This window comes from Gouania willdenowi, chromosome 5 (genome assembly GCF_900634775.1).
Source record: "Gouania willdenowi chromosome 5, fGouWil2.1, whole genome shotgun sequence".
Lineage (NCBI taxonomy): Eukaryota > Metazoa > Chordata > Actinopteri > Blenniiformes > Gobiesocidae > Gouania > Gouania willdenowi.
The window spans coordinates 18756056-18775474 of record NC_041048.1 but is presented as its reverse complement, the minus strand read 5'-3'; the positions used below and the strand labels follow the sequence as shown (position 1 = coordinate 18775474).

At 39.4% G+C, this 19419-nt stretch overlaps 2 protein-coding genes across 2 annotated transcripts in view; one reads left to right on the top strand and one right to left on the bottom strand.

The window, feature by feature from the left end:
• Nucleotides 1-38: 38 nt before the first annotated feature.
• Nucleotides 39-10620, bottom strand: nuak2 (NUAK family, SNF1-like kinase, 2). Its single transcript, XM_028445865.1, has 6 exons — nt 10179-10620; nt 4843-4963; nt 4197-4348; nt 3269-3334; nt 2836-3088; nt 39-2726 (listed from the first exon to the last, which is right to left on the bottom strand). Exons 1-6 carry the CDS (start codon nt 10419-10421, stop codon nt 1690-1692), a joined length of 1872 nt encoding a protein of 623 aa, XP_028301666.1. The 5' UTR covers nt 10422-10620; the 3' UTR covers nt 39-1689.
• Nucleotides 10621-16404: 5784 nt separating this feature from the next.
• Nucleotides 16405-19419, top strand: part of dstyk (dual serine/threonine and tyrosine protein kinase) — a 29540-nt gene continuing 26525 nt past the window's right edge. Inside the window, exon 1 of the mRNA XM_028445864.1 lies at nt 16405-17505. Coding sequence (XP_028301665.1) covers nt 17295-17505 — 211 coding nt within the window. The 5' untranslated portion in view covers nt 16405-17294. The remainder of the gene's footprint in view (nt 17506-19419) is intronic.

The following is a 19419-nucleotide window of genomic DNA, read 5'->3' as shown; positions in this document are numbered from 1 at the left end:
ACTACTCACTGTTTAAAAAAACAAGCATTAGTCTGTCATTGAGTTCTTTGCTTTTGTTTATTGTTGTCTCACAAACACATAATACAGTAACGTTGCACAAAATGGTTTTCCTTTGCTTTTATTGGGAAAATAAATTGAAGGTACATAGTTGCAGCATCAGGAATGAGTTGAGAGGCTTAAATTGAGCTTACTTTCCCAGTTGCTCATTAAATCATTCAAAGTGTCTTTTCCATTATGCTACACTTAGTAATAGCAAATAGCACCGAGTATAGTGAGCTGTACAAATAACCATTTTATTTGTACAGGTTCAATGATTCACTAGGAGGGTTGTAGTGTGTAAATAAGAGGACGCTCAAATCACCCTCCAGTTTTGGGCTCAGTGGAGGAAATCCTATGTTTTTAATCCAGTTCATTTCAAGAGCAACAAAAATTTCCAGTTGTTTGCATCAGAAACCTGTACAATGAAAGATTAGGAACTAAACAGTTACCTTTAACCTGGCTCAATAGCATCTATAAGCAAAATTTGTTGGGTTGCAAAAGTTTAATATGCAACTTATTTCTGATTAATTATATTGTGTTTTGCATTTTCTCTGTTTAATTTCAGCATGCAGCTCAAATACTCAGATTTTAATGAGTCAAATACTTAAGCAATTGCATGGATTCATCACTGTGTTCATTAATCATAATTACTGTGCAATTTAAGTAGCAAATAAAAAAAAAATAGATCTTTGTATTCAGCTTTACACGTGCTGCACCATCCCACATATGGTATTCATAACTCAGGTAGGGCACAGCAAATTCCAGTTAGCCACGTGCACACAAACAGACAAAAACAAGGCTTTTCTCTATATCGCATCAAAACAAACCGCTTCCTGAATAGAATCACCTGCTCCTGGATGAAGGCAACGTAACCCGGTTGAACAGGTAGCGCTCATTGTGAGTCATGGTCACGTTTATTATTCAAGTAATCATCTAAGCTGCAAACAAGTCACCGCAGAAATAAAAATAAAAAAACACTGCAACACTCGGTAAAGTCCCTTTCTTGGATTCATGTTGACTTGGCACAAAAACAACAATGACCCAAAACACAAGTTTGCTCTTTGGTATCAGTGAAATGTCACATTCGCCACAATATAAACATCAATACAGCCTTAGGTAAGATGGAAAAAAAGCAATTCTAACATTCATACAAAACCTGTGAGAACACAAAGTCATTAAGTTAACAAATTATTCCAAATCAGGACTAAATTATTTGCTGATTCTCCTATTATCTGTAAATATTTGTAACGTAATTTTTAAGTAATTTCCTGCAGTTGAAAAACAGAAAATGTTAAGCTACTGAGCGTTGCTGTCCCTGAACCTCTTTAAGGTCAAACTGGTTTTTTGGCTTCAAAATAAATTCCAGCAGCTTTTTGTCTTTTTCACCTAAGAATTATTAACTGCATTTTGTAACATGTTTTCATAAAAACAGGTCACCGGATGGTGAGTCCGACATTTTTTGACATCAGCATGGAAAAAAGAACAAATAGGTCATCCATTTACACATGACATCAAGTATCACCATTTAAAATGCAATTTGGTTGACATACAAAAAAAAAAAACTCCTATTACTGAACCTCAACATACAGTCTCTTATTGAAGCTTTTGGTGTAATCGTTTTACAGACAATAAGAAGCCATTGTGTGTACTTCAGCTCAGTGGTGAACCTCTGATGGCCTGTTTGTAGGACTCTGTGACATTATCACAGTCTGTGATAGAGAAGGCACTGTCAGCCATGCCTGCCCCGTAACAGTTCCAGGTTCTCAGCAGCCCGTCTCCCAGAATCCCATCCTCTTGGATGTCCAGTAGGTTGTCAGCAGAGACACAGCCTCTCATGGAAGCTTTGGCTGGTTTTCCCACCTGGGGTGGTGGTCCAACATGGTCTGGAAGGTCCAGCTGATCGAATGACTCTGAAGACAGAATGCTGTCTTCACTGATTGCCCCACTTGGTCTCGACTTGGTGCCTCCACATGGTAGAGATGCTGCCAGCTGGTCCAGAGAGCCAAACTCCTTTAACCCACCTGAGGAGAACTTCCCATTACGCTTCAGGATGCCCTTTCGCTGGGTGGGTGCAGAGGGATACTCTTCAGTTTGTGTTGCTAGTGCAGAGTCACTGTTCTCTGGTGAGGAAGAGTAGTATCCTGATTCTTGCTCTGATGGCTTCTTTAGGATACCTTTCCTAGGCAGCAGTGAGGCCGATGGGTAAGCAGTTGGTCCAGACAAAATGTTCTGTGGATCGACTGAGGCTGTAGCCGAAGTTTCACAGGTTGTCTTTTGTTTCCCACTGTTGCGTTTCTTCAGGATTCCCTTAAAAGGGAGAGAGTCTGAGCTGCCTTCATGAACTGTCTGGGAGACGTTATTCTCCTTCCGTGACCTTCTGAGGGAACGTTGCCGAACTACATCTCCTCCACTTGCCTGTGAACGGAGCAGGCAGCGCATCTTGGATCCGTTCTCCAGTAAAGGTCTCGATGTACGGCGCAGCCAGTTGGCGACACTGGAGAGCCCAGCAGGATGTGATGTTGATGGTGACACTGGAGCAGGGCTCTGCTCCATAGTGCTGCTCTTTCTCTCCGAAAGTAAAGGCTGTTGATAGCCCCAGTTAAGCCACCAGTGTCCAGCAATCTCCTCAATGGTAGCTCTGCGCTCAGGATTTACCATTAGCATCCAACGGATGAGTCCACATGCATCTGACAGAAAAGGTAAACAGTGTTAACCTTAGAGCCTAAACACAAAACAGAGTAGATGTGGTTTGTATTTGTTCAGTTAAAAAGAAAACAGAAACTAAAGATAACTTACCAGAGGGCTTGTTTGGTTTGCGGTAGTTGCCGGTGCTGATCTGCTGGACCAGTGCCTTGTGGTTGAATCCATCAAATGGCATGGTGCCGTGGACTAGTGTGTATAAGAGCACACCAAGAGACCAGGTGTCCACTTCCGGTCCATGGTAAGGCCGTCCATTGACAATCTCTGGGGAGGCATACAAAGGACTGCCACAGAAAGTCTGAAGGTACTCGTCCCCATGGTAGAGGTTCGACAGTCCAAAGTCAGCAATCTGCAAGATCATAATTACATCAGATGAGATTAGGGGAGGGATTTCCCAGTAAACTGAGAGCTAAGCGAACAAAGACTGACCAGGTTAGAAAATAACTGTAGTGTAGGGGATTCATTGATATACTAAGTCTTTTGTACATTTAAATAAGAACCAGTGCAGTAAAGAAGCTTGTGTGCATACCTTAACATTGCCGTCGCCATCAAGTAAAATATTCTCCAGTTTTAGGTCCCGGTGTACGATTCCATTCTAGAACACAATAAACAGAAAATGAAATAATGATGTGCATTCCGTGTGATCTGTGTTCACTTAAAGTTGTCCAGATGTGTTAAAACACTTGTTTTACTGGGTCCAGTGTTTTCTTCCCTTAGAAAACTATTTCCAGCCTGTTAGCTATGCTTCATTGTGCTCCACTCTGCAGGGGGGAATACCAGTGACTCAGGGGAGTTTACATTGGCCTCGTTTGCAGAAATGCAGGTCAAATATTTCTTAAGTGTAGGGACTTTGTACAGTCAATCCTGTTGTGTAGTAATTGTCTTTTATCCAGAAGCATTCATGATAAAATGATTGCCTACAAAACTAGACTTAGTCTCTGCTAACCGTAAGAAGTAAAACAAGTGCTTAGATAGCGGTTTCTCCTGAAAAACTATAAAAGCATAAACTTTTGAGAGACAGCACTCAATAAAAGTGAAACCAGGCTTGCAGTGCACGATGAGGTAATTTACTATGTAATTATTATCTAGAGAATGTACTTAACAGCCACTCTAAAACACAACATGCTTGAATAACTGCTTATGATTACACATCTCTGAGCTTTGGGAACATTTTTGTGTTTGTGTTGTTTGTTGACATTAGAATAGCTGGCCTTTAGCCCTGATGCTAGCTGTGAACAGGCTGTTCATCTCGCCCTGCATCTTTCTCACAAGCCCCTGTTCAGAGTAGATGGCCGGCCGTGAATAATGGCCATTATGTAACTTTGGAGGTGCCTGTGCTCTGGGGAAAAAAAGGAAAACCACTGAGTGGGGCTTTAGATCATCACCGGCACCACAGCAGACGAACAAAGACAATGTATTTCTATTGTGAGAAGCTGTAGAGAACAGAGCGGCCTCACCTGATGGCAATAGTGCACAGCTGATACAATCTGCCTGAAGAAGTGTCTGGCTTCACCCTCGCTGATGCTCCTCCGGTCACAAATGTAGTCGTATAGGTCGCCTTTGCTGGCATACTCCATCACAATCACTATTTTGTCCTTGTTTTCAAACACTGAAAAACGAAAAAGTTACTTTAGGCCAATGAATGAATCCCTTTGAAACACTTGTGTTGTGAGCACTTTCTCTCCCTCTGATTAGGATAATTGAGGAACTACAATAGATGGGCTCAGCAAACAAACACAAAATGTTGACCATCTCATCAGGCGTGATGGGCAGTGGGAGGCACGAGGCCCTGCACATTACTCCGCAGTGCTGCAGGCGTATGCCAGGATAACAAGACTTATGCAACCAAACCCACAGTAGTCTTTGGCACAAAGAATTGCGTGACCAAACCCTGAATCTCAAACAGAGGCTGAATTGAGATGCTGTTTTTGCCAGGTGTCATGTTTCAGTGCAGCGTGTGTTGATGAGTCTCTGTTGTCCCTGAGCTATAAACAAAGAAACCAAGTCTCTCACACACACACACACACACACACTCACACTCACACTCACACTCACACTCACACTCACACTCACACTCACACTCAAAGCTCAGACATTCTGTACCTTCATAGATTGTGATGATGTGCGGATGACACAGTGAGGACATGATCTCGATCTCCCTGCGAATATGAACCAGATCCTGCTCATCTTTGATCTTCTCCTTACGGATGGACTTCACAGCGACCTTGGAAGTAAAAAGAAAACATTACAAAACAACATTGTTATCACACCAAGACCTTTCAGATTAACTAGGTGTGAATTTACTTCCTGGGAAACAATCATGAACCTAAACAAAGTGAGAACTGGAAAATGGTGCGTGCTACTACTACTACTTTGACTTTAGCCCAGCCAACACACATCGTGGATAAAGAGTTCAATGATCAAACCAAAAGGTCATAAAACCAACTCAGAAACTTTATTATTTAATTGAAGGCTTAAAAGGGGAACCTGGATAAAAAGTTCACAAGTTATAAAAAAAAAGTTTGCAAAATAAATCTGCCATTCTTTTCAAGCCTGTATAATTGAAAGGGATGATCAGAGGAACCTCTGCTCGACAGGTTGTGACGATGCACATCATCGGAGTATTTTCAGTCTTTAAAGGGTAACAAAGCCTCCTCTTATTAGTAAAGTAGTAAATATCAATCTGGACAGCATCTTGTGCGTCTACGGTAACAGTGGTGCTTTTGTTAAGCTTGTTTTCTTTTCTTTATGAGGTGTTTTGTCTATTGGAGCTGCAGATGCCTGGAATTCCTTCCTGTGCTGCCGAGTGCGTCACTCGTCTCCCCCATGGAAGTTTGTCATGTATCAGATGGCAGGCCTGTCGGTGGTGGGGATGTCCTTGCTTCCTGCCATGTTTAAGCTGCCGACTACAGACACAGGAAAAGTGAGCAGTGACTCCTCCCATCAGTCACAGCACGGGCCTTAAAGCCTGTCATGAGTCACTGTCTGCCTGCACTAAAGCTCCCCGGTCAGCACTGTCTTCTTCACACCACACAGAGCTTTTCCTGATTCTGGGAACTGAGGTTTCCTGTGGTTGTTTGTATAGCTATCAGACGGGCTGACCCCACACTCATGATGACTTCACACCATGGTGAGGGTTATCAGTGTGTGCGCGCAGCCTACGTCAACGTTGGGCTGATCCAAGCAGAAAGTACCAGGAAGCTGAAAGATTGGATATTTTGTCTAGGGGTGTCCCGATCCGATATTGATATCAGCCAGAAAACATATCGGACTGCATCTAAAATCTCTGATATAAGCACGGCGATAAGTTTTTGTTGTTTTCCTCCCCGTCCTCAGTTGTTCCCACCATATACTGACAATAAAAAATGATTGAATTGAGTAACATCACTTGATCAAGCCTTTTCTAACATTCCACACTACAAAATAAGTAATAAAAGTGTGTATGATTCGCATGGATAACATGTCGGATTGATATCGCTATCGACCAACACTCAAGGCTGCAATATCGGTATCGTATCTGAAGTGAAAAAGTTGTATTGGGCCATCCCTTTTTGTCTCTAAAGCTATGTTCGTAATGCAGGTCAATTATGATTTTTTTTTTGCCCATATCTGATTTTTTCATGTTAATGTGAACAATACAATTCTGTTTAAACTTTTTCAAATCCGACCCAGGCCCAAGGATGTCCAGTAGCGTAGACGGCGGGCGGAGTCGCCTACTACCCTCCTGGCAATGCGACTACTGTATGAATGGCCAGGTCGCATTCTATACGACCTTTACATCATCAAAATGGTACAAGGAGAATGAGTTCTTAAAATTAATAAACAGTTATTACAAATTATTAGTGCCACACACACACACACTGAGACAAGATGCCTCCATAACAGAGTACCTCAGCCCCTCTTTTGCGCGTGCGGGAAACTTCAGGGTTGCATTCCGTTCATTCTCCAAAACTGATAGAGGACGCATTAAATGTGTAAATATGAACAAGCACACACAACAAAAATTCAGAGTCTTCCAAAAATATCTGGATCGAGCAATAAGACCTGCAGTGTGAACGTAGCCTAAGTGTCTGTCAATAACCAGCGCATCACTATTTACCTTTACGGCTGTTCACAAAAAAAAGGACTGGTTTTGTTGTGCATCTAAATATGCATCTAAAATAATTATATAGCTAATTTTGAGGAAACGCAAAAGCATAAAAACAGGAAGCAAGCAAATACAAAAAAACAAAAGAGTAGATGATTTAAAGATCTATAGTTGACACAATAACTGACTAAATCCACTGATGCTGGGTGAAAGTGTGTTTCTTACTGTGTGACCTGTTTGTGTGCACCTTCAGCAAACTGTAATATACTCCTGCACCATGTGAACCTAATCAGGAAAAGCAGGAACAACGCACAGGTGGAAGGATGATTGCATCATTTAGTGGCTATACAAATAAGTATGGTACACATTATAAAAGTGAATGTGGAGCTGCTTTTCAGCATTTGAAACTCTCCTTGAATCTACTTTTGAAGAAATTTGTCTTTTTCTGTCATTTTTGGGTAAAATTTACCTTGTGGATAGTTTGCAGCCCCGGGGGTTCAGGACACTGTGCTGTGTGTGACACTCATGTTTGAGGCAAGGATGCACCAATACTGATACCGGATGCAATACTGATGTGTGTACTCATTAAACATGCTCCGATACCGATGAGGAAATTATATCTTTAACCAATTAGCTTTGTTTTATCAGTAAAGGATTTTAGTAGGATTTTGCCTTGAAAATGGACTTAAAAATGACTGCAGACATCAGATATATTGTCAAAAGTGCTACTTTATTGCTGTGATTGTCCTCAAGAGTTAAAATGCATAGAATAATGCCAAAAAATAAAAAGTAAATGAGGCTCTGTTGTGCCATTATATCTGTAACTATTTCAAGCTTTAACCCAGGTTTAAGCAAAAGTGCAACAGTAACTTCACAGGAGCTTACATTTTCTGATTAAGAAATCAGATAACTACATATTCTATAACATATAACATTACAATTAAAAAAAAATAATAAACTCTTCCCATAGCATCTCAGCATAGTGCGAATAAGAAATTGAACATGCCTGTGGCACACATATAGCCTACTCAAAGGGTAAACAAAGATAGGGCGGGCTCACATTGGAACGTTAAGTCCGAAAAAACTGTGGTGGGAAAAATAAATAAATTTAAAACTCGAATTTGCAAAATAAAAATCGGTTATATCTACAAATTCGATCAAATCGATTTTTTTGCCCAGCCCTAGATTTTAGTTGTGAAAGAACACCGGCGTTATCCTGCCTTTGATCAATTTATTTTGTTTACATTAAAGACGTGACATATGTTAATCAGCCTTGGTGACCATTGATCAAATTACATGATCTACGGTAATAAGATGCACATTTTGAGCAGACAATGGGAACAGCAACACGTGCCGTACCATTGCATGTTTCCAATTACACATGCATCGGGCTGAAAAACATCTGCAATGATGATGTTGCTGCCTTCCATTCTCACTGCTATGAAAAGGTATTTTATTATTATTTGTTTGAGGCTCGTAGGCTCAGACTGTTGCCTGCAGGGATGGATTTCAGACGCTAACTGTCCTTCACATGTCTGTAGAACACTGAAGGAAAGTGTTGTCACGCAGTGAAACAGCAGCGTCGGGCGAGAGTGGACAGGAATGAACTTGTATCACAACATGTTTACTGCAGAGCGTAGATACCCACGGGGAATTCCTGGCTATTTTCTTTCTACTTCAGAAGACTTTCACTGCAGCTACGCATGACCTTAAACTACAGGTATTTCTAATAATAAACCAAAGTAGCTAAACCAGCTTTAATTATCAAAGAGTATAACCAACATCATTGTTCCAAGGAGTGGCAGGATTTTAATACACTACTTGGTTAATTTGACTCATTTGACAATAATTGTCCTTCCCTAATACGTTTGACGCTTTTCGATGATAAACACATACCAGAAGCTCATGTAATTTATTCCTATTGTTCACGAAAATTTATGGCAATGACATGGAGCGGCACTGAATTTTTCTATAAATCTTGATTATAGTGCTGTTTTTAAGATTCCAAACCAATTTCTATAATGAAGAAATTGGTTTTTAGATGAAATACAAAGCATCTAATGTGACTAAAACTGTTCTTTATAGAAAACAGGATATCACTTCTTATTTTTTGTGAATTATTAAATAAATCAGAGAAATATATTAATTTTTATTTAGGAAGCAGTAACCATCAGATAATAGAGTAGAGTAGGGCGACCGTGGCTCAGGTGGTAGTGGGTCGTCTTCTGATCGAGAGGTTGGGGGTTTGATCCCAGTACCTGACTATGTGTCGAAGTGTCCTTGGGCAAGACACTGAACCCAAAGTTGCTCCCAGTGGTCGACTAGCGCCTTGCATGGCAGTCCTGTCCCACTGGTGTGTGAATGTGAGAGTGAACTGATATGTAAAGCGCTTTGAGACTGCTTCAGTGTGGGGATAAAGCGCTATATAAAATCAAGTCCATTTACCATTTCATGTCCATTTACTAGATTTGTGTGAAACCAATAAACATTTACAGTAATATTTTATTTAGCCACTATAAACGTCACATTTACAAAAAGATTTAGATAAACGTGTTAAAACGCTGACAGTGCTGGAGTGTATGTACTCCTTTATAACCATTGCTTTCAAATGCTTATCTCTGACCAGTCTGCCTCAAATACCTCCCATTTCCCCCTTAGGTCATTGGGAGCTGGAATTCATCACAGAGGCTGGTTGGTGGTTTTCCATTTACCTTTAAGGTTTTTGTTATCACAAGTCCAGACTGAATGTTACCCAACTTTCCTGTCTGGAACTCCCACCTGAGACAGGGTCAGCCAGTCCTTCCATCAAAACACTTTCTCCTTCATCATGGATGTGACAAATCAAAGAGATCATGTAAAACTTCCTCTTGGAAATGCATTTTAACCTTTGATGAAGCAGAAATTACTGCAAAAACACTACAGCAGGTTAAGGCATCCAATCCACTAACATCTTAAAGCACACGTTGTGTATAAAAGTAACTTATCATATACAAATTAAAAGCCAGCACATTGTTTAACGATTCTAAATCGAAACCATCTCATTTCGGAGGGGGCGCTACTTCCTGATTATGGGTGCAACTTCCTCTCTGATAAAATAACACTATTTGGTTAAACTAATATGCTCTACACACATAGTCAGCTGCTGCGCACATGCACAAAAACTTCCACTAAAATAGTTAAACGCTCACTTTTATCGTAGAAAGTAAAGACACCTATAATTAGAATGTGTATTTTCCTAAACATCTGCATGCAGGAGTAACAGGAGCTCCATAACCAACAGGTGGCCTGCAGAGCAAACACTGAGCGCATGGCTGATCATGGAAGGAGGATGTAGGTTAGTATTAATCCTTACCAGTTTACCGGACCTCTCCTTGGCCTTCTTCACTTTGCCGTAGGTCCCTTTTCCCAGAGTCTCCAGGAACTCGTACCTGTGCTTCAGGTTGTGTTTGTGGTGGTGTCTCTTCACGGCTTGTCTCTTGACGCCCGCCTGGCTCGGAGCTCTCCCCGAAGGAGGGTGTCCATGTCCATCGGGGAAAGCTCCCCCAGCAGGCGGTCCGCGGTGTGCGGGCAGCTGGGCAGCGTGAGCAGGGTCCATGGCGACAAAACGCGTCGTCCGGCTCTTTGTCTCTTACCGACAGAAGCCAGAGCTAAAAACTCATTAACTGTTTGTCTTCACTTTCTCGTGTAAAGTTTGAACAAAAGTGGAACCGATAGCGGGATGATACAGTGTTGTCTAAGGACACGGAGCTGCTCTCCGGTCCCGCCGAGCTGAGCTGAGCCGCTGTGACTGTGAGCTGAGAACCGCAGGTAGGAGCGGAGGACCGGGAAGCCCCGCCCACTGGATGACACGTCACAGAGGTAGAGCGCGGAGCCAGGATTCACTTTGGTTCCAAGGCAAATGTATTTGTATAGCGCATTTCATACGCAAAGCAACGCATTGTGCTTTACATGATCAAAAAGTGCAACAGAAAACATTCAACTGCTTAAAATCAATAAGAACATTAAAGTCAGCAAAAAAACATTTAAAATCATCAGTAAAATCATTAACAAACAGATCATCAACAACATGACCAATAATCTCCCTCTCAATCATACGCAGTAGAGAAAAATAGTGAATTTAATTTTGATTTAAAAATGTTCACATGTGATGCTGACTTCAGCTCTGTTCTCAGTTTGTTCCACTTCTTTGCAGCATAACAACTAAAAACAGCATCGCCATGTTTACTGTGAGCTCTGGGCTCCACTATCTGACCTGTGTCCATAGATCTGAAAGACCTGCTCGGTTCATACCTGACTCACATGTCACTGATGTATTCTGGACCAAACCCATTCACACATTTATACACCAGCAGCAGAACTTTAAAGTCTATTCTGAGGCTGACTGGGAGCCAGTGTAAAGACACAAACTGGAGTAATGTGTTCTGACCGCATTGTTTCCAAGAAAGAAAGAAACTTTTTTGTGCTTTTATTACTTCATGAGTTCTATTTTTTTCAATGTCTTTTTCTCCCTATTTACTTTCTTTGATAGAATAATGTATTATTAGTTTACAACATCAAAAAACGAATAAGAAAGAATATTAAGATGACAAAAAAAAGCCTAAATTTTAATGCAATTTTCAGTATTTTTTTTAATATATATCTTAGAGGAGAAGAAAACCACTTTACTTCATTGTATCATTCATTCCATATTTTTACCCTTACGCCATACACATTCATTTAGTGCTAGTTCTTGCTTTACTATTTTAATAGATACAAAAACTCCAATTATATATTCCTGCTCGTCACTTAAATAACGTTGACTACAAACACAAAGACTTCCATTCTTTATTAATGTAATACGTTTTTTGCATACCACCATGCCATAAACATAATTGAATTAAAACTGTAAGATTATTCTTATTGTTTCATGAGAACTTGGCAATGACATGGAGCAGCACTGAATTTTTCTACAAATCTTGATTATAATACCTAAGTTGTTTTTAAGATTTCAAACCGATTTCTAGAATGAACAAATTGGTTTTTAGGTGAAGCATGTTGAAATTCACAAAACTAAAATAGCTCAAACAAAATCTTTAAAATACATTAATATGTTTTTTTCTCATTAAGAGTTTAGTAAGTACTGCAAAAAAAAAAGTTTTTCTATTTCTATTAAACCAAATTAGTACTCATTACTAGTGTGAATAAATGGTTTATTTTTATTAAAGAACAAAACAAAGAAAAAAAAATAGAAATGGGAAAACACTGTAAATAATGATTATATCCTGTTGCCCTGAATAATGCTCTCAATGATCCATTGAAACCATCTGTGACCTACTCACTGCTCTCCACCCACAAGTTGAAAACCTTTTCCTTTAACTGTCTTTTTTTAATATTTTTTTTTCAAATTTTTTAAAAATGTTTTTTTTTTTTTTTAGTAAAATAAAAGTACACTCAGCCCATCCTATCAAACTTAACATTTCTTTGCTTTTGGAAAAACCTCTGAGTCATTGCATCAGTAATCAGAACACAACAGGGCTTAAAGCACAATTAAGTTGAACTGATATCAGTTGATATCACAATGAGTAGCTCTGATGATGTTATGTAATCTTTTGATTACAAATGCACAGCCTATACTTAGCCTTTGAGTGTGCACTGCATTAGAGACATGACGTTGTATGTTGTATTTTATATGCCTTCTATCACACAAGAAGCAGCACCCACAGTCAAAAAAATGTGACCCTGGGAATAAAGTGAATTACATTTTAACTGGTATTTAATTTGATTTGTCTAACTGAGAGCAAAAAACTAAACACTAGATAACTGACAGACGTGTGGCTGAAATATGCACCTATTTTTATAAAAAAAATTACAGAGTGTGTTGCCAGATATTTATAAATATATATTCCTATCGCACCATTTTTTACTAATTTCTTCTGCAACTCTTTGAAAAACACAGAATACATCACTCTATGAAATATTAGGCCATTATAATGAAACTGTTACATTTCAAATCTGTTTTATTAATCTTTTGTAATCCCACCAAAGTTCATATGCAAATTCAGATCTTTTTCATTACCTAATCAAAGTGGACAATTGCTATGCCTTTATACAATGAAAAGATGGCACAAAGGTAAAAACCCACGATGACGTGAAGTATTGTTTATGTAATGCATAACTTATACCGGCAGATGGCAGTCTTGAGTCATCCTGCTTATGATTCTACTGCAGTGTTCACTGAGCCTGGGGTTAGAAATATCAAATTTCACGAATGAAAGGTTATTGAAAAAGCACAAAGTATGATAATTGATACTCTGGAGGTTGTTACTTAAACAATGCTGCAATCAAATCAATCTAATTATCCTTTTTTCTGTACCCATCTTATTCTGTACAATGTAAATTGAATTTATGAAAATCACACAGGCAAGGGCTAATTATTATACAGAAAAACTCATTTAATTGTTACTCTGGAATTTGTGGATTTGTGTTTTCATTATCTAATAGTATTTTTAAATTAATATTAATACATTAATTCAAGAAAATCCCTTCAATCAGGAAAAAAAACTTTATTAATCAAAGAAAAAAGTGTTCAAATGCAAAAAAAATATCAATATTTTTTATATTATTATTATTATTTTATTTATTTTTATGATTTATAATTGTTTTTTATTTAATTGATTGAAGTCATCTTTTTGTATTTGGGCCATATTATGGGTAGTACATTTGTCTTTATTATTCAATCAAAAAAAATAATAATTCAAATATATACATCATAGATATCATATATAAATTGTAGATATCTTTACTTCCTGTTATCAACTCCATCTAATAACATGACAGAAAAAAGTGTTCAAATGCAAAAAAAAACAACAATTATATATATATATGTATATCAAAAAAAAAAATTCTTTGATTGAAAATGTGTTTTTATTTAATTTATTGAAGTAATCTTTTTTGTATTTGGGCCGTATTTACTTCCTGTCATCAACTCCAACTAATAACATGACTTTATAGTATCTCCTTACATTATAGCTAGATGCTGCATGTACCTGTGCTCATATTGAGCGTATGTAAAGCCCGCATTACACCTAAAGTCAGACAGTGTGTGTGTGTGTGTGTGGGTAGTGGGTGTGAGTGCACGATAGGGTGAGAAATCTTATGTCTTTGTGTGAAAGCATGTGTGGAAACTCAACTGTTGTAAGTGTCTGCTGCAGTTATTGCTTGTTTTGTTGTATGCTGGTTTGTTTCTTTTGAATTGTTCATTTTACTTTAAAGTCTTTTAAACATCTTTTTTCATGTTTTGGGGTTCATTGAGTATAATGGCTTTAATGCAGTAGGCTAATGTTTTCTAAATGCCTTTTTCCAGCTGCTTTTATGTGTGTATTGTTAGACTTAAGTAGCCTGGACAAATATATCTATGATATCTCGCTGTTCGTGGGCTTCACTTAACCAAACATTCGCCGTCACAGAGACGGTACTACGAAGCTGGTTATTAACATGTGAATGTGATTTCAACCTGAATGTGTGCATACTCACATTAAAAAGGGTGACATTTGCAGCGTCTGATCAATAACAAACACAGAGAAACTGTGCAGAGCAACTTATGTCACCACAAGGAAGAATTCCTAAAAAATTTGAATAATTGAAATCCATTATTCAGACCAAAAACAACAATGTTGCTGCAGCAAAAGCGGAAAAGAAGAAATGCTGGCCAATAATTGATGACTCTTAATGCAGAAATCTGTGAGAACAACCTGTTTCTATTCAATATTCACATATCCGCCTCATTCTGGGTGCAGTCTGTGGCTCTGATGCTGTGTTCATACAGCATTGCCAACATTATAAGGTGGACAATATTTGTATTTTATACAGCCTGTATTATCTTATGAGACTGAGGCTCTCAGCGTCACCACAGAATACATGAATGAATGAACATCATAGTCAGAGAGCAGATAAAACTATATACCTCTCCCAGAGGATGTCATCGGGTGAATGAAAGGATTGCATCAATCCATTTGTTCTCTCCTGTCAGCTGTCTGATCAGATCACGCAGAGAATGACCCGCCCATTCTTGGGCAGATCATTTTCAAAGAGAACTGATTGGTCAGTATGCGCTGCTTTTATACTCGCTTATCTTATCATAGCACTTAGCCAGGTCCTGACCAGGTTAGCCATTCAGCTTAAGTCACCATGGTAAAATCCAGTTTAGTAGTACAGGCCCTAGATCATAATATAATATCTTTGGGGCCTGTACTACAAAGCTGGATTTCCTCTTATCAGGCTAACTTCCAGGATTTATTTGGTGTGTCCTGTACTATGAGGCAGGTTAACTTTTTACGAGGATAAATCATCGTGGTTACTTAGGCTGAACGCCTAACCCAGTCGGGACCATGATAAAATCTGAGTGACTACAAAAGTCCTGCTTCTTGACCAAATAATTCTCTTGGAAAATGACCTGGTCATTGTTAGAAGATCCTGGATCCTTTATGTAAAGTATAGATTTACATCTGATGGACTAATCTACAGTTAACTGATGAAGCCTACCGGGCGCTCTCCGCATCGAGGACGGATCAAGTAATTAATTTTTTCATTCATTCATACATATGCTATAGTGATGCTATCAGCCTTAGCAGGAACATACTACAGTGAACCAATGCACTCTCATCCCAGTGTGTGATAAATTGAGGACTACGTCAATAGAAACATGTCTGTGCTGTAATAATGTGAAACTGATCAGAGCGCTCTGTTTATCATCTGATGGATTAATATTGTGTCAGCAGCTCCCAGCGTGCATTCCTTTCTTCCTGCTTTTCTGCAACAACAGGGTTGGTTTTGCTCTGAATACTGGATTTGAATTCTTCATATTTTTAAAGAAATATTTCTCAACTGCGACGTAAATTGCTCTACACAGTTTCTCCGTGTTTGTGATTGGTCTGATGCTGCAATCTCCTCCCTGTCACTGGAGCGCGCACCTCACCACGCTGAATTCACCTAGGTTAAGTGAACGTGTTGATAAGCAGCTTCGTAGTACTGCTGTTCTGTGACAGAGAATGTTTGGTTAGGGTAAAGCCTGTTAATCAGTGTTGTGGAACAGGCCCTTGGAGTTTATTTGTGATGCATTTTGATGTTTTTGCTTTCCGTCATTTATAAAACATTGTTTGCCCTATTACGTATTGATTTTTAAAGAAAGTGTCTATACGTACGGTTGCTGTGCGGACAGCCCCCGGTGCTATTGGTACGTTTACCGAAGTACACGTACCTGGTTAGGGTTAGGATTATAACCCTATATCGCAACATTTTTTAGGGGTTAGGGTTTGTTTAGGTTTAGTCTTTATCTCGTGATCTAAACTGACCAATGAGAGGCGCTGCGTACGGATAGAATCGCAGTATATTGATACGGCAACCGTACGGATAGCCACTGCAATTTTTTAATGTTTGAGACAATGGCGATCCCAGAATGCCATCGTATTATTAGCCTTAATGTAGGTTTTTATGGGATGATTATAGTCATTTGTTTGCTTTTTATTTATTGTGTGTCTTTGGAACTTTATTTTGTTGAGTCATTAAGGCAATGATACTACATTTCCCAGGGTTCCCTTCCTGAGGGCCCCGCCCCTCTAACCGTGCCCAACTTTAGTGTCAGACCGAAGACGGACTTTCTGTTTAGCTGTGATTTCATTACGTCCCTTAGCTATGTGATCCAACCCGGACACACCGCGTCCTCCTGCACGGACCACCATCCCCACCACCACAGCCTGGGCCTCTCCACCGACTCCGTCAGTCCACGCTCTGAAAGCAGCCTGCCTTGTTTTCAGGCTTTGAAACGTCTCTGCGGGTTTAACCCGGACCGTAGCCGCTTGAGGAAGGGTTTACCACAGACGGTCGTACCTCGGTTTCCTGTGCCGTCACAGTCGGGTTTAGGTCGGGGTTGCATGGCAGCAGTCAGAGCCGCGATAGAGTGAGGCTCAGCGGGATGGACGTTGTTCCGGGCCGAGGTGGACACGGAACCGAGATGCCCTCTGGCTAACAGCGCTAAGGCTTTCTGGACCACAGCTAGGCTGAAAACACACGCACATGTGCACAACAGCACACAGAAACACTCCGTTTTTACTTCGCTTTTGGTTTAAAACCCAGTACTGACCCGACATAATGAAGTAAGGGTTGTTTTTTGGTCTTTTATCGAACCTTTTTCTTATCCTTGCTAGTGCAAACAGCTAGCTGTGTTATTGAATGCCATATAAACAAATGCCCACTTATTCACTCTCACAAGAGACAATGGATACTGTTCAGTTCCAGTGATGTTTAGTTTATACATTAATGGACAAGGCTGTCTCTTTTGGGGTTTTCAGTAACGGGGTACACAAACATGACAGCTAACTAACAAACCAACCAGTCACTACACGATAAGGGTTTGATCAGAGAACCAAGGGTTGCGTTTTTCAGGGCGTTTGCACACGGTTAACACGAGTCTCGAGTGGACAACAACCTAAACATGTTGACCATGGAGGGCAATGCACAGCAACAACAGAAGACCACTCCAATGGCCCGGGAACTGACCAAGATATTCAGCAACTACAACAGGCACTCGGTGCAGCAGAAGAAGAACCTGAAGGAGACCAATGCGTTCTTCAGAGAGATCAGGCAAAACTACAGCAATGCCTGTGCATCCACCATGAGCTCAGATTCAGCTTCTCTGGAGGCAGGTAGGTTTGACCACTCCAGAGCATCTCATCTACATCTACAGCACGTGTCAAACTCAAGGCGCGGGGGCCAAATCCGGCCCTTTACACCATCCAATTCGGCCTGCAGGAGAAAGTTGAAAAGACAGGAAAAAAAACCTAAATTATTGTCCAAGTTGCCAAATAATTCAGCCCTTCTAAATACACAAATTCAATGAAATTCCACCATATTTGGAGGATCACATATTTCCAATGCTTTTGTGCATACCATTTTAAATCTCAAATTGTTCAAAGAAATCAATTTTCCCCAAACTTATTTTACATAATTTCCCCACATAAAATGAAAAAAATCTTACAAAATCAATGAAATTTTAAAGAGACATTGATGCTGAAATGGTTTGTTGTCTGTGGCCCACTTGAGATCAGACTGATACGTATTTGGCCCCTGAACTACAATGAGTTTGACACCCCTGGTCTACAGCTCACTCAGCCTATAGGTGAGAACAGAGGAATTTTGGACTATTGTTCCTTCCAAATGATTGCCCCACAGCACACAGGCAGGATAAACCCACTCACCGAGGTCTAACTAAAGAGATTAAACCCCCTTTAGAAGTGAGTGCACCAAACATGCTGAGATTTTTGATTTTTCTTTTTTGCACCAACCTGATTACAAGTCAGACCTTAAAAAAAGTTGTTTTAAATGAGTTATTTCATTTTAAGCTTGCTTAATATTTGCAAACGACTCTGTAGGATTAGGTTCTCTGAGTTTTTTAAATCCCATTCACCAGCATTGATTAAACATGCTGCAGTGATTGTTTTGCTTTTTGAAATACCCCCTCGCATCATCTGACACTCAGCAGATGACAATCATTTTCCATCTGTCCTAAATAACAACGTTAAGCTGAAAATAAGCAATACTCATCAGGAAAAAGTGTACTCTAATGGTACTAAATAGGAGCAAAGCACATCTGCGATTACTGCCGTAAAGCTGCTGCACATTTTTCTCTTATCAGGACAGAGGTTTTCCTACAGAATAGGTTTTGATATGCACTGATATATGGAGGTTATTTAGAGGCCGATGCAGTAGGGGCTTAGTGGGGTATATTAGGGAAAGGAATCTGATCTGTAGAGAAACGTTGCAGAACAGAGCATTGTGCTATAAAACTAGCTTTGGAGATGCAATTTGAATCGTAGATGATTACTGCTCTCTTTATTGTTATATAACCGAGACTATGACTCAGCATCACTAAGGATTATGTTTGATCCCCACAATAATAAGGCTGATGTTCTGCAGTGCGATTCACAACTTTTAAAGCAAATAACAGACTGTGAAATTATATTAGATACAAGAGGATTTATGTCAAACAATGATCCACTCTCTTGTATGATGCTTCTATTAAAAAAAAAAAAACCCCCCCAAAAAAAACACCATCTGTCACAGGTTTACATGGCAAGAGGTTCACATGTTATCACTAATTCCAAGAATGAATGTGACTGCTTGCTCACACTAATGCTTGAGTTAATTACTTCATCTACAAGACCATTTACAAACACTTTTGAACGAACACTTTTTTACATTACACTCTGCTGTGACCACATGTTTCTGAGCATTCAAAGAATCCGCTTCAATTTTTTTAACCTCAGTGGTTAATACCTACTTTGCCAATTTTAGGAATTGGCAAATGTTTCAAAATAGATAAGTATCTGAACCAGGATAATACATTTTGACTTTTTGAGATGTCATGCTGGTAAATTATTATTCATGTCTTTGTGCCAAATATTCAAGCATCACCTTTTTTGTGTAGGAATGTGGAAGGAATTTCTTCATTTTAGAAATCAATATCTAAAACTATTTGTTTTAGTGCTGCAAGATGGTTTAAATAAAACATTATAGGATACTTTTAGAGAAAATACAAGCATTTGCAAACCCACTTTGTT

What these genes read in the sequence shown, in the direction of transcription:
- nuak2 (XM_028445865.1), bottom strand. Translation starts at nt 10,421, where the DNA reads ATGGACCCTGCTCACGCTGCCCAGCTGCCCGCACACCGCGGACCGCCT. An exon ending in AGGAGAGGTCCGGTAAACTG is followed by an intron (nt 4,964 to 10,178) that starts GTAAGGATTAAT and finishes TTTACTTCCAAG; the next exon opens with GTCGCTGTGAAGTCCATCCG. An exon ending in ATGGCGACGGCAATGTTAAG is followed by an intron (nt 3,089 to 3,268) that starts GTATGCACACAA and finishes ATGATCTTGCAG; the next exon opens with ATTGCTGACTTTGGACTGTC.